Genomic DNA, 14,602 nt, shown 5'->3' with positions numbered 1-14,602 from the left:
CCACTACGACGACGGTGCACAGCGTTCCCCCTTACCGCTTGGCGCGCCCAGGAGTCCTGGGGCTGCGGCTGCCCGGCGGCTCCACAGCGGCGCTGAGGGAGCGGGCTCCCTCCGGCGGAAGCGGCTGGTGAGCAGCTTCCAGAGGCTGGCGGCGGCGCGGGGGCGGCCGGGCTCTGGTGGCGCGCACGGGGTATCGGCGCCCAGCAAATCTCGGCGACTGGGGAAGGTACCCAGGGAGCTGGCGTCGCCGTCGCTGCGGGTGCGCGCGCGGGGTGGCCGGGCAAGCAGCCCGGACTCGGAGCGCCGGATCTCCTGGCCGCGGCGCAGACGGAAGCTAAAACTCTTCCTGAGCGCCGACAGCCCGCGCCGGGGACTCTCCGTGCCGCGGCTGCCACCACCACGGAACACCTGCCAGCGCTGGCTACTCCACAGGGACGCTCCCCGCAGGAAGCCCGAGCTCCCCGTGCGGCCAAGCCCTGCGCCCGGTGCCTCCGTCGCCGCCAGCTCTAGACGGTTCACCTCCAGGAACGTCATGCTGGTGGGCCGCGGCCTGGATGCCCTCTCTCCAGGTCCGCGGCTGCGCCGGATAGGCGCGGGGCTGAGCTCAGGGCTGGGCGGTGGCGAGCCGGGCCGTTCTGAGGGCGCAGGGCCCCGACGGCCGTGGCGCGGGCGCAAGAGGCCAAGCAGCAGGCCGCGCGCTCCGGAGGGCGCCGACCCCGGAGTCCCGGAGCACACGCTCCGTGGCCGCGAAGGCTGTTCGCGTGCGGCGCACAAGGCGGCCTGTAGGGCGGCGGCGGTCCGGTCGGCCGAGGCGCTGTGCAGGTCCAGCGAGTCGCAGACGCTGAGGGCGCGGCGGCAGACGGCGGGCCGCTCCCCGCTGCAGCTTTCCCCCGGCGACCAGCCCCGCTCCATGCTCAGGGCCCACAGGCGAAGGCCAGGCCCATGGCGAGGGACGCGGGGCTGGGCCCGGGCCGGGGCCGCGGCCGGGGCGCACGGACCTCGGCCTCTGGGCACCTGGTGCGGGCCGATGGAGTCCCTCGACTCCTCCACTTGAGCCTGCAAGCCCAGACCTGGAAGGGCCTGGAGCCAGCCTAACCAGGAGAGGCGGCAAGTCTGGCCTGGAACACCCAGGAACGGCGGTGCAGGGCAGCCCCTAGGAGCCCTCAGAAAACAGGAAATTCCAGCCAGGGCTCCTCCTAAGACTGGGCAGGTAGGTGAGGAGTTGTCATTAAGAGCAGGCCAAATAAATAACAGTCCTCAAGCACACCCCACAAGAGACCGTTTTTGCAGAAAAGTGAACCATTTTCTCTTTCTCCAAAGAGGGAGGACCAAGACCCAGAATGCCAGAGCCGTCCAGATTCGTTAGAAGACCCAATTCTGAGCCAGGAGACAAGCAAATCTTATGCCTTCTCTGGGCTTCAGACTGTAAACTGGAGAGTTTAGCGAAGTGACCCTATTTCAGAGTTCCACTCTGATGTTCTTAAGGCTGAGAGGTGCTTGATGCTACAGCAGGTGCTGTTGATGACTGAGGAAGCCTGTTTCTTTGGAGATTATAAAACTCAGAAGACACGATTTTGCTTGGACTGGGCCAAAGGGCAGAAAAAAAAAAAAAAAGAGCAAAAGGTAAACCTGAGTGCCCAGGAGGAACGCCAAGCCCCTGCCGCCTAGCTAGGGCCACTCAGTGTAGCACTGAGGGGAGCTGGGCATTTACCTGCCAGAGCTGACACTGCAAACTCCAACACCCCTAATCTTACAAAGCCAGCGTCTTAAGTGGCATCACACACTGCCCTGATAACTCGGGTTTAGCCCAGGCTGTGGTAAAGCTCTGTCTGTGATTGATCCTGCACTGCCTTCATCACTCCTGGCCAGACAGCAGCTTCATCATCCACGTAAGACGAGCACTGGCACCAGGAGCAGACTGGGAGAGAACAGGTAGTGCTTGAGTGTCCCTGGAGACTGATCCTCCTCCCAGGTTGCCTCCACCCAGCCCAGCCCATCCCCATGGCCCTTTCAGCTTCAGAACCTCCTGGTCTCAGTGAGAACCGGCAGACAGAAAAAGCAGCAAATTCCTGAGGGGGAGTGGGGGAGGGGGCTGGGGCTGGGGCTGGGGCTGGGGGAATGCCTGGGAAGGCAGGGCCTCTCCAATCAAGGTGCTCCGAGAAAAGAGAGCCGGAAACTTTCAAGCCCTGGGCTGGATCTCTCTGGCATTCTCCTCTCTCTCTGCTCTCTCTCGTGGGACTAGTAATTAAGAGTGGAGAGGGTAGCTGCTTCCCTGTTCCTTGTAGCAGGGGTAATAGGCAGTTCCACAGAGGAGCCTTTCCCAGGACCTCAGGAAGGCCCAGGGACAAACAAAAGCCCAGCACTCCTGACTTACAATTTCTAACGTGTAAGTTAGCCAGCTTTCTTGAGCTACTAACACTGCCAAGCTGGAGCTGGAGATGGCTCAGCAGTTAAAAGAACTAAATGTTCCTCCAGAGAACTTGGGTTCTATTCCCACTACCCATGCAGTAGCTTACAATGGTCTGTAACTCCAAGACCTGACACCCTCACACACACAGGCAAAGCACAATGCACATGAAAGTAAACTTAAAAAATAAACACAGGGGCTGGTGAGATGGCTCAGTGGATAAGAACGCCGACTATTCTTCCGAAGGTTCCGAGTTCAAATCCCAGCAACCACATGGTGGCTCACAACCATCCGTAATGAAATCTGATGTCCTCTTCCGGAGTATCTGAGGACAGCTACAGTGTACTTACATATAGTAAATAATCTTTTAATAAGTAAATAAATAAATAAATAAACACAAAACTGCCAGGTCTGGGGGCGGGGCGGGGGGTTGTCTTGATTCACCCCTGGGCAATCCCTGGGCAGACAGTCCTGAGAACTATCAAGAGTGGGCTGACACAGGGGTCCAGACTGTCAGAAGAACATGCCCACAGAATCAACTGAGCAGGGCTCACAGGGGCTCACAGAGCCTGCACATGCCTGAGCTAGGTCCTCAGCATGCTATGGTTGTGGGACTCTTAGCGTGGGAGGTGGGAGCGGGGGCGGCTGTCTCTGGCTGCACTTGCCTACTCTTGAGCCCCCTTTCCTCCGACTGGGTTGCCTCATCCAGCCTTGATGTGAGGGTTTGTGCCTGGTCTTGTTGTAACTTGTTATGCTGTTGTTCGGCTGATAGCCCTGGGAGGTCTACTCTGGTTTTTGTGTAGATCTGGATGAGAGGGGAAATGAGGGGAGGGACTGGAAGGGGTGGAGCATGTGGAGACTAAGGTAAGAATGTATGAGAGAATTAAAAAAAAAAAAAAAGTGGGCTGAGTAAGCCACACAGAGCAGACCAGTAAGTACCAAATGCCCTGCTTTAGTTTCTGCCCTGACTTCCTTCAATGACTGATTGTGATGTGGAAGTGTAAGCAAAGTAAGACGTCTCCTTTCCAGGTTGTTAATGTCGTGATGTTTACTATAGCAACAGAAACCCTAAAACAGTTCCCTGCCTTCATCTACCTGTCCTGTCTGTCCCACACATAGGAGGTATCTATTCTTCCACAAAAGAATAGGACTGCCCATCACAGCCCCATGCACTCCCAGTGAAAATCCAAGTACAGGACAGTAGCTAAGAAGCCAGTGTCTGAGGACAAGGGGCCCAATGGGTTGCTTTAGCAATGTGAGAACAGCTGTGTGGGACGGGTGCTAGTCGTGTAATACAGTCATACACCCGCCCTGAATGCTCTTGGGAACCACGCTCTGTTCCTCCAATAGCCATCACCTACAAAGAGCAGGAAGGCTGGCCTTGAAAGCTGTGCTGGACCTGTTCAGGACCAGAGCCCCACAGAACCATCCCCTCTCAGACCTGTTCAGGAAAACCAGAACCCACAGAACCAGCCCCTCTTTGGGCAGCTGATTCTCAAGTGCCAGGCTGCATCTGTCTCACAGGGGCTGTGTGTATGGCTCGTTGGAAGTTTCTGAAGGATTAGTGATGAATCTCTCAAGTCCTGAGTATCCATTCTAGGTCAGGATGAACAACTGATGCCTTGGCCATTCTGGGCCTTAGCCCCCTGCAGAGGCACAGGAACAGAGAAGTCTCTAGGCAGAAAGAGAAGGACCTCGTGAGCAGGGATGAGACACACCTTAGCAGAGGAGAAGGACAACTCCCACAGGCTTCCAGCTGGCCTCCAGTGCTTGCTACTGATGCACTGATAATCACAATGACTGCCACATAATCCACAAGAAATGGCAGCTGCCATTCTACAAAGGACAGATTTTGCCTGGAAACCAAAGTTTACATGTACCTGGCTTCCCAAGGATGAGGTATTAGGTCTTCAGGTATGGCCTGTATGGTCCACAGTTCTCTTTGGCCACAAGGTGGCAGCAGAGCATCTTCCTGCGCCAGGAATGCTAGCACTAGGGCCCTGGGCTGGCCACAGGTTCCCACCATCTATTACCTCTCTTCAAAAAGGGATTCTCTGCCCAATAACCACCTATGCTACCACATCAACTTCCTAATGGTCTTATCCCATCTGCTACCACACTGACATCGGTATTCATGTCCATGAAGATGTCTGTAACCTGGTAAAACAATGATCTTCTTGTCACTGCCAACAGAGCCCTGCAGTCCATGACACTGTATCCAACTATGTCTCTGTGCTCAACCTTGCTTGATCTCACCTATCCCCACCCCCACCCCACCCCCACTTAACTATACAGTATCTATCCATCCCTTGTCCTTTTGGTTACTTGGAACTCAATGGAACTGTCCCTCCCTTCAGTGACCTCTGTCAATATCACCTAACTCCACTCTGGCATGCCTTCCTCACGAACATCCTACTTCCCACTAGAGTAACCTCACTAGAGTTCTGGCAACACATGAATTGTGTGCCAGGGCTCTTCCTTAAGGAGCCAGTCCCTGGTTGGACAGTCGGCTGATACCGTAAGACACAACATCATAATCCACACAAACCCAAAGCGGACAATCACAACCTGGGCTCAAACTCACCTCCAGCATGCGTGTGCCATGGATCAACCTGGCAGGACCTAAAACCACCCAGGAGTCCAACTTCTGAGCACATTTGTGAGGAAGACTCTAGGTGGCGATAGCTCAGGTGGAAAGACATGCCCTAAATGTGGGTGGTGCCATTTCACAGACTGGATCCTGGACTAAATAAAGAGTGGTGCACAGAAGTCACCACTCCTGCTTCCTGACTTCAGATGCAATGTGACCAGCTGCCCCACATTCCTGCTGCCTGCTTTCCCCACTACAATGGTCAGCACAGTCAAATGCAAACCAAGAGAAACCTTTCCTTCCTGAAGTTGCTTTTTGGTCACAGAAACACAAAAAGCAGCTAATTATAGGCACCTCCTAGCTGTGTGACCACATCGGAATCTTGCTGAGCCTCAGATATGGTGTATAAAATAGAGAAAACCCCCTTTCCCAGCTCAAGCTGTAAACAGAGCAATGACAGGGTCTTCAACCCTGGTGGGCTGCAGGTGATCAGTAACTAGTGCAGCCCCACTAGGTAAGAAAGGGTGTATAAACAAGAGTGATTAAAACTAGTGCCGCACGCCCAATAGGCTAGGTAGACACTCAGGCCAAGGGCTGCAGCTCACGTGTGCCAGGACAGCCAAGCCTAGGCTGGTCCCCTCTACCCTCCAAGCTGGGGGCCCTGGAGATTTGAGGCCCTAGATGTAGGCCTCAGACATAACATGTGGAGACAGCAGTGTTGTGTTTGTACTTAAGACTGCAGTGGGTGGGCTCCTGATCTGACATTTGGCCTAACCATGCAGAGGACTGCTAATCTAAATCTTCACAGTGGAGCTGGAGGTGCAGCTCCGCCCTAGTTTGTTTAGCATGTACATGGCCTGGGGTTGATCCCAAGCACAGTATAAACCAGCCACTTAGGCACAGCTGTCCTCCCAGTACTCAGAGGGTCAAGACCATTCTCAGCTGCATCATGAGTCGAGGCCAGCCTGGGCCACATAAGACCCTGTCTTTAAAAACAAAGACACAAGAAGATGGCCATCTATTAGCCAAGGAGAAGCCTGTGGCAAATGTGTTCCTAGTACCTTCAGAAGCAGTGTGGCCCTGGTGGCACCTTGATCTTGTCAGACTTCTTCATTTATGAAATATGATAAATTGCTATCTGGCTCATGGTAATTTGTTATGATTCGTTGCCCAAGGAAAGTACAAAAGGGCCCTATAGAAAAAAAAACTCTGAGCTGGGGTGGTTTCTGGGAGATTCCCAGGCCCCTGCAACCTGGCAGGATTTCAACTTAGAGGCTACAGCCTAGTCTTTTGGAGGTGACAACTATGCTACTGTCTAAGGTTGGACAGTCTGTGGGTACTAGAGCCCAGAAGAGGCCCAGAACTTCAAACCTCAGGCTTCCAAGTACACACACACACACACACACACACTCCCACAGACATGCATGCTCTCGTTGGAGAGGACCAGGACCAACCTGCTGGTTCCTCTCTGTCCCAAATCCGTCTGATCCACAATCCAGAAAGTGATTTTGCAGGAGCATCCCTCACCTATTTCTTTCTTTTTAAAAAAGGTCTCTTCTTTCAGAATTGAACACACAGCAGCCAGATGTGGGTCCATACTTGTAATCGCAACTCTGAGGGTCCTAGGCTGAGGCAGGACTGCCATGACTTCTTTAAAAAGAACAGAAGTTCCATGATTAAACCTTTGCTTCCCTTAGCTGAATGTGTCTGTTTCTTTTTCCCCCGTCTGGCAACGGGTATTGAACAGCAGTGGTTCTCAAACATTGGGTCAAAACTCTTTTGGGAGTCAAATGGGTGCCCTATGAGACCATCAGAAAACACATATTACATATGAGTCATAAAAGTAACAAAATTACAGTTACGAAGTAACAATGAAAATAATTTTTATGGTTGGGGTCACCATACTGCAAAGCCACAGCATCAGGGACCTCGGACCTAGGGCTTCATGCATCCTGGGCCAGGGCTCTACCACTGAACTGTCAGCTTCAATGGGTTTCTAAACCCCATCTTATCATCTCTTCATTTCGTTACTAAGTTTTGAGACAGGGTAACAACTTCCAAGCCAGCCATGGCTATATGATTAAAGACCCTGCCTGTCTCAAAAAGTGGAGGGTTTGCAGTGACGCTTGAGTTCAGTCCACAGAGCATTTGTCAAGATGCCCAAAGCACAAAGATCTGGGTTCAACCCACCCTTAGCACCCTATCAACGCTCCATGATAACAGCATATTCTTAAAAGCCTAACAACATTTGAGAGGTAGAAGGACCAGTTCAAGGTCATCCCAGTTACACAGATGGAACTCACTCATCATCCACCAGAAAGGTAGCATGAACCCTTGCTACAGGTGCATGCATGCAGACAGACAGACACACATACACACCCCACAGAACTTCCTAGTTCTGCTCAGTGGACAGGGCATACAGTAGCTTTATCTCCCTGGATGTGTGTTTCTCTGATTTCGAGGACAACATTTTTTCATGGTGACTGACTCCATGAATTTATTGTTCATGTCTCTCTCATCCTATTCTTTGCCTGCTTTTCTCTTGCGTTTTTCAAATCTGTTTCTTTTTTTTTTTTTTTAAAGATTTATTTATTTATTATATGTAAGTACACTGTAGCTGTCTTCAGACACTCCAGAAGAGGGAGTCAGATCTCCTTACGGATAGTTGTGAGCCACCATGTGGTTGCTGGGATTTGAACTCTGGACCTTCGGAAGAGCAGTCGGGTGCTCTTACCCACTGAGCCATCTCTCCAGCCCTCAAATCTGTTTCTTAACAACTTGCAGGAGTTCTCTGCAGAAGGGAACATGTTAGCTGCTTATCCAGTACACGTACACAGTGTGATAAGAGATGTAATTATACTGACTGGCTTGTAATGGATTAGAACATATGAAAACTACCACCAGCCGCCCACCAGACAAGAACAGTGTTTGTTGAGGGAAGGGAGGAACAGTCTATCCACTGAACCTAGCAGGGCTACAGACACAAGGAAGGACCGCTGAGGCGTGGGGTAAGGACTGTATAGACTTTATTTCCGGGGTGTGGATGTACTCCTCTACAACCTAGCTTACTAACACGGGACAGGAGATGAGCTCTAGGTAGCTACTACCTCTCTGTTTCAAATGCTCTGCCATGATGACCAAGCAGCCTAAAGTCCTTTTTTTTTGTTTGTTTGTGTGTTTTTAAACTTCTCCATACTCCAGTTTCCCCACCTACAAAATGGAGTCAAAAATACCTTGGGAAAATGATCTAAAACTCACAGTTAGAATGACAAGTGTGGTGGGCAGTATCAGGGCTACCACAAGTGCCAGACCAAAGCCCCTCTCTCACTGCTTTCCTGCCCGAGGTAGTGGGAGCTGATTCCAGCTCAGAATCCTGCAGCTCCTCCTCACTCACAGCACGAGCTGTCAATCTTGTGACATTTGCAGCACAAACACAAACGGTGCCGGAGTGAGGGCGGGCGGCGCGTTTATACGGTTTGTAACCCATCACGGCAGCAATTCTCACAATCACATCACTACTCTAGGAAAACTGTCCGGCGGTGCTTGTCAAGGCAGTGCTGCAGCCACTGGCCACATCTACTCAGCCACCCAACCCCAGAGCCAGCAGGGCCCCAGCACCGATCCCCTGCCCTAACCCTGTGCCCTTGGGATTCTGAAAGCACAGTGTTTCTTTGACGGCCAGTTCACCATCACACTGCACACATGTGCCCATCTCCTGCTTACAGCAACAGGAGAGCATTCACACCCACGTGACCCACTTCCAACCTGGGTACCTGGCTTGTCAAAGAAACAGACTGTACTGCTTGTCAAGTTTGGGCATCCTGAAGAAAAGGCTGTGATGCTGCTGTCCCCATGTTTAGACCTTAACTCTGTCAGCCCTGTTTCCCCTATGGTCCCTCCTCCTGGACTGGTGCAGTCCACCCCAGCTTCCCAGGCAGAAAGGGATGAGGCAGTCAAACAGACTATCCAGGAAGTGATCCTCTGCCAAGATCCCTGAGATGCTGTCCCCACCCTCCTGAATGTAGCCCTTTTCTAGGCCCTACTGTAAGGAACAGGTCAGATTTTCTCCCTATCCTACCCCAAACATCATCAAAGTCTATTGCTTAACAAGGCCCATGAGATATAGTCTCATCAGCAGGCCCAAGATACTTCAAAGCAGATCTCACAGCTCAGAGAAAGGAAGATGCCAGCATACATTTGAGATGGCCTGTGCTGTCCTCAGAGCTATGACAGTACATGTAGAACCAGGACCTGAGTCTGGGCCTGGTCTCTACTCCTCTTCCCTGGATTGAGGCCATGGGTGGTCCCCTCCCCTCCCCATCTGATACTCACTCAGAGGGTCTTTGCGGGGCTCACTGTCTCCACCCACACAGAAAGACCACACCATTCTGTAAGCTTCCTTCTTTCTCTTGATAGCTCCACAGTCACCTGAGCTTCTGACCTATACAGCTCCTAGGTTCTTACTCATCTCCATGTGGCTAGGGTCCAAATAAGGGCAGTACTCTGCTTCCTGCAAGCTTTCCTCCCAGTACCACCCTAAGGCCTGGACTGGCCTGAGCTCAAAAGCTCTTGTGATTTCCAAGTCCCAATTCTGACCCCTTAGTGGACAATCATAGTACTATCTTTCCCTAGCCATCTGGTCCTGCCTAAGGCGGAGCACAGCTCCTGGGCTAGTAAAAAACTCAGGAATGGCTAATCATGGTGGTGCATACCTTTAATTCCAGCACTTGGAAGGCAGGGGCAGACAGATCTAATTCTGAGGCCAGTCTGGTCTACAGAGTGAGTTCCAAGACAGCCAGAGCTATGTAGTACCTTGTCTTAAACAAAACAAAACAAAAACTGTATGACTGGCTATCTTAGCATTCTTACCACAGAGAAGGCATGAGTCAGAAGAACTGCTGCTTCAGCAGAGCATACAGGCCACTGTAAATGGCCTCTCTGCCTCTAGACCTTAGAGAAGAGTGATGTACAGGTCTTTGACCTGGTAGCCTAGAAAAGCCCACGCTCACTGCCCTGGCTGCAGAGCAGTCCGGGCCCTTGATCTGTAAGGCCTCTCCTCATCTGTGCCACAGGAGCAGGCTCAGGCTTTTCTGACCCAATGTGGAATCAGGAAGGTTTCTCGGAGGTTCAAGAACTCACATCAGGCAGGGTACTAGGTGGAGAAGCTGGGCGTGGCATGGCCTGGGAAGCTCTGCCATAGGCACAGGGCTCAGGCTTCATCAGGAAGTAGAAGTAAAACAGACACAAGCACAGAACACATGCCAACTAGGAGCAGCAAGAGCCGCTCCAGGTCACTGGAATTACAGAATGGGGAAGGTTACTACTGTATTTGAGGAGAGAGGGGCTAAAGTGGGCAAGGTGACCCAGCTGAGTAAGGGGCTGTCAGAAGGAGAAAAAAAAATGTATGGGACCCACAGTGAGCAAGATGAGCTAAGGCAATATGTTACTATGAGCGAGGGGATGGATGAGAAAACTGAAGGTTGATTTGGAGGTGGGGCACTGATGCTGGACAGCGCCAGGCTCATTCTAACAATGCACAGGGACTAAGGTGCAGTCACGTGGAGAGAACTACTCCACACATGAAAGGGCCAGTCTGTTCCTGATGGGTTCTAAGGGATCAAGACCTACACAGACGATACTATTTTATAGTTTATAAGCTCCATAGTATGGTGGTTTGAATGAGAAATGTTCCCAACTGGTGGTTACGGTTTGGGAGGTGCAGCTTTGCTGGAGAAAGTGTGTCACTGGGGTGGGCTGACACCATACAGCCTCTGCTTGGCTCCCTCCTGCTCTGTGCCTGGGTTTGAAGAGGTGAGCTCCCAGCTTCCTGCTACCACGCCTCCCACCACGATGGACTCTTATCCTCTGGATAAGCCCAAATATCCTTTTCCATGTATCAGCTGTCTTGGGCATGGTGTTCGGTCACAGAAGTTGAAAAGTAACTAAGATACTGTTTTCTTGTACCATGAAAATCAGCCACATTATGGGCCCTCAGGACTATGGATGTAGCTCATTACGTAGAATACTTTCCTAGCATGAACAAAGTCTTGGGCTCAATCCCTAGCACCATATAAACAAGGTATGGTGGTGTGAATGTGATCGCAGTGCTTGGGAGGCAGGTGCCAAGGTTAGCCTCAGTCTGAGGCCAGCCTCAGAGGCCTTACTGACATGACTGGACTAACGAGGTGTCCATATAGAGGTGAAACTAGAAAACCCTAGTGCTACAGGCACACACAAGAGAGCAGAGAACCCAGATGATCCAATGGCTCCTGGGTCTGCACCTGTCATGGAGCCTTGTCCCATCTGGGCTACTCCTGAATTCCCTAAACTGCCTGGCAGAATGGCGAGCATTTACCCTGAGCATCTCAGTTGGTTCTGACCTCTTGGCAGCTTTGCTAAGACCAGTGACCCACCAGCCCATGCTGCCACAAAGGCCTCCTGGCTCCTCCTTTCCCCAGCTTCACCTATTTTTACTTACTTAAGCCTCATAAACTACACTATAAATCAGACACCAATTACCCACATCTTATCAAGATAAATCCAGCAGGAAGGCTGAAGGAGCCATCCAGGGTCACTGCACAGCAGCACAGCAGTGACATTCAGATCTGTTCAGCTGAGTTCCAGAACACAGTTCTGCTTATCTGTTCATTAATTTACATAAATTTGTTTGTGTACATGCATGCACACATGCACATTCTAGTTACAGGACACACGTGGAGGTCAGAGGGCAACTTGCAAACGTTGGTTCTATCATGTGGATCCCAGAGATTAAACTTGGGTTGTCAGGCTTGATTGAGCCATCTGAGTAACACTTATTATTTGTGTGTGTGTGTGTGTGCGTGCGTGTGTGCGTGCATGCACACGTGTGCAGGTGAATCTCTGGGGCGTGTCACAGAACAACTCTAAGGAGCTGGCTTCCGCTGTGGACTCTGAGGAGCAGAGCCCTTCAGGCCTGTGCAACAAGTGACCTCAGCAGCTCTAAAACATGGTTCTTAATTCCACTCCGTAAAGGCTTTTTTTTTTAGATTTTTTTTTTTTTTAATTTATATGTAACTACACTGTAACTGTCATCAGACACACTAGAAGAGGGCATTGGATCCCATTACGGATGGTTGTGAGCCAATTCCTACGGTTGCTAGGAATTGAACTCAGGACCTCTGGAAGAGCAGTCGATGTTCTTAACCGCTGAGCCATCTCTCCAGCCCTCCTTACAGGCTTTGACTACTTCTTCCAACGTAGAAAGTCAAGAGTAATCTTGAGATAAGAGCCAAGCAGCAGCGTTTTTCGAGTGGAAAGCAGACAAATCTTTGCAAGTTTCCTCAGAACAAGGCTTGTAGGGCAGTTAGACCCTAACAGGAAATACCCTCCAAACAAGAGTGATACTCAATGTCCCAGAAACACGATGCCTTTGAGACCTGACCTGGCAGAGCACAGCAGGAAGACTTAGGGGTCTAGATTCCCCTCATCCTCCATTTTGGTTTAGGTACAAATGTCACAGCCACATCAGTTTCAAAAGCAAGAGGTAGGGGCTGTGAGTGGTACCCACCTGTGGCAAGGAGGGGAGCTGGGGAAAGAGAAAGCAATACTGTCAAACAAAGCACCCACCAGACACTACCATGGTCAGGAACAGGGCCTCAGACACATCAGGGGCTAGCCCTGTCAGCCCTGCTAGAGCACAATGGGCCAAAGTGCTGATGAGAACAGTGCAGGGTGGAGGGGCTCACTCTCCGAACGTAGAAAACAAACGACTAAGAAAAATCTATACTAAGATACTAACTTAAAATACTAACTTATTTTAAACCTGAACAAATCCTGGAGTAACGAACCAAAGGAATAGAATTAACATAAAGGAGAATAAATGACATTTTGTATGTGTGTGTGTGTGCACACGCATGCATGTGCTGTGTTATGCCAGGAATGAAAGCCAGGACCCTATTTGATAAACAAGTTTTCTATCCTCAGCCCAACAAAACTTTAATGACCCTTACTACTAGAGTCAATGGCGTAGAAAAACAAGCCATAATCAAAGAAATACAGGTGCAAACAGGGAAAGCCACTTAATTTTTTTCTTTTTTTGTTTGTTTTTGGTTTTTTGTTTTGTTTTTCGAGACAGGGTTTCTCTGTATAGCCCTGGCTGTCCCGGAACTCACTTTGTAGACCAGGCTGGAACTCAGAAATCTGCCTGCCTCTGCCATCCAAGTGCTGGGATTAAAGATGTGCACCACCACCGCCCGGCTTTCTGTTTTTGTTCTCATCTGTCAGAGAAGTGGGCAGGGAAAAGGACACCTTAACCCTGGGAGTTGGAACAGTGGCAGAGGCCCTAAAATGTGCAAACTCCATATCTTACCATCTTCATCTGGGAAACTGGCCAAAGGAAATGATCAGACAAATGCACAACTAGGTAATAAACAGTGTGCCCTTATCATAAATAGGGTTCTGCACAGCCGTCTGGAATAATGACTACCATCAACATGGGCTGGCTCTGTACCAGGTACCAGCCTAGCTCATGTATGATCCTGTTGTCCTCAGCACGCCCAGACTAAGACATGTCAAGTGTGTAAACTAAGGCAGAGACACTCTCCTTCCCCCACAGGCTCTATTCCACTGATGAGGTCCCTGCAGGCTCTGAAGTGAGACATCGTAGAAGCCACAAGACTCTATGCTTTGTACTGAGCAGAGTCCTCCTCAGTCCTATACTTAGCAGCTGGGACCTGTCCCGAGAGCCAAGCCTGAAATGATTCTCAATCCTGTAGCTGTACAGCTGCTAGGTGGACACACCTGAGGTGACTCTGGAGGACAGGCACAGCCATGCAGTGAGCTGCCTAAATCATTGAGCTGGGCAGGAGCACGGGGACAAGGACCCAGTGTCCTCACTTCCAGCCCAAGGATCTGCCACTTAACAAATGTTTCTTGCTGTGGTATCTGAACCTCCTCTTCTCCCACTGCAGCGTCTGTCACAAAACAAAACAAAAGCCAAGCACAGAAGTTGGGGTAAGGTGGCTGGAGAGATGGCTCAGTGCTTAAGAGCATTCGTTGCAGAGGACTGGGGATCCCACCTGACAGCTCATAACTGTCCGAAACTCCAGTTCCTCTGGTAACAGGAGTGCACACATTGTGCATATTCACCCATGTAGACAAAATACTCATGCATGTAAGTAGGTTGTTGTTTTTTTTTTTTTTTAAGTGTAAAGCCAACATGCACACCTATAATCTCAACATTTGTGAAGGAAAAAAGCAGGAGAAACAGAAGTTCAGGGTTATCCCCCTTCACATAGCAGGTTCCAGGCCAGCAGGACCACTGTGACTCTCAAAGAAACACAGTAAAAGGGTCTGAATTCAATCTCTAGCATCCACATAGAAAGGCCGAGCATGGTAGCATGCATTGGCAATCACACACTGGAGAGACAGACAGAGGAGAAGCCTTGGGACTTGCTGGCCGGCCAGTTTAGCTGAATCAGTGAGGCCCAGTTCACTGAGATTCCATCTCAGAAACTGTCAGTGATCAACGGAAGAAGACACTCAGTGCTGACATCCTCACTCCGTGAGTGCACACTTACTAACATGCACATCCAAGCATGCACACAGACCCACAAAACCAAGACAAA

At 50.8% G+C, this 14,602-nt stretch overlaps 1 protein-coding gene across 5 annotated transcripts in view; it reads right to left on the bottom strand.

The window, feature by feature from the left end:
- The window catches only part of Agap3 (ArfGAP with GTPase domain, ankyrin repeat and PH domain 3), a 50,220-nt gene that overhangs the window by 26,680 nt on the left and 8,938 nt on the right, over nt 1-14,602 (bottom strand). Inside the window, exon 1 of one of the 5 annotated variants that reach the window (XM_021161734.3) lies at nt 36-1,045. The exons of 3 other annotated variants lie outside the window; for them this stretch is intronic. In XM_021161734.3, coding sequence (XP_021017393.1) covers nt 36-912 — 877 coding nt within the window. In that variant the 5' untranslated portion in view covers nt 913-1,045. Of the gene's footprint in view, nt 1-35; nt 1,046-14,602 lie in introns of those variants that run through there. One more of the 5 variants, XM_085836521.1, reaches the window with a different exon arrangement.

Source organism: Mus caroli, unplaced genomic scaffold (assembly GCF_978045245.1).
Source record: "Mus caroli unplaced genomic scaffold, Mus_caroli_1 scaffold_4, whole genome shotgun sequence".
Classification (NCBI taxonomy): domain Eukaryota; kingdom Metazoa; phylum Chordata; class Mammalia; order Rodentia; family Muridae; genus Mus; species Mus caroli.
The sequence above is the reverse complement of the archived record's forward strand: the minus strand, read 5'-3'. Positions and strand labels throughout refer to the sequence as shown.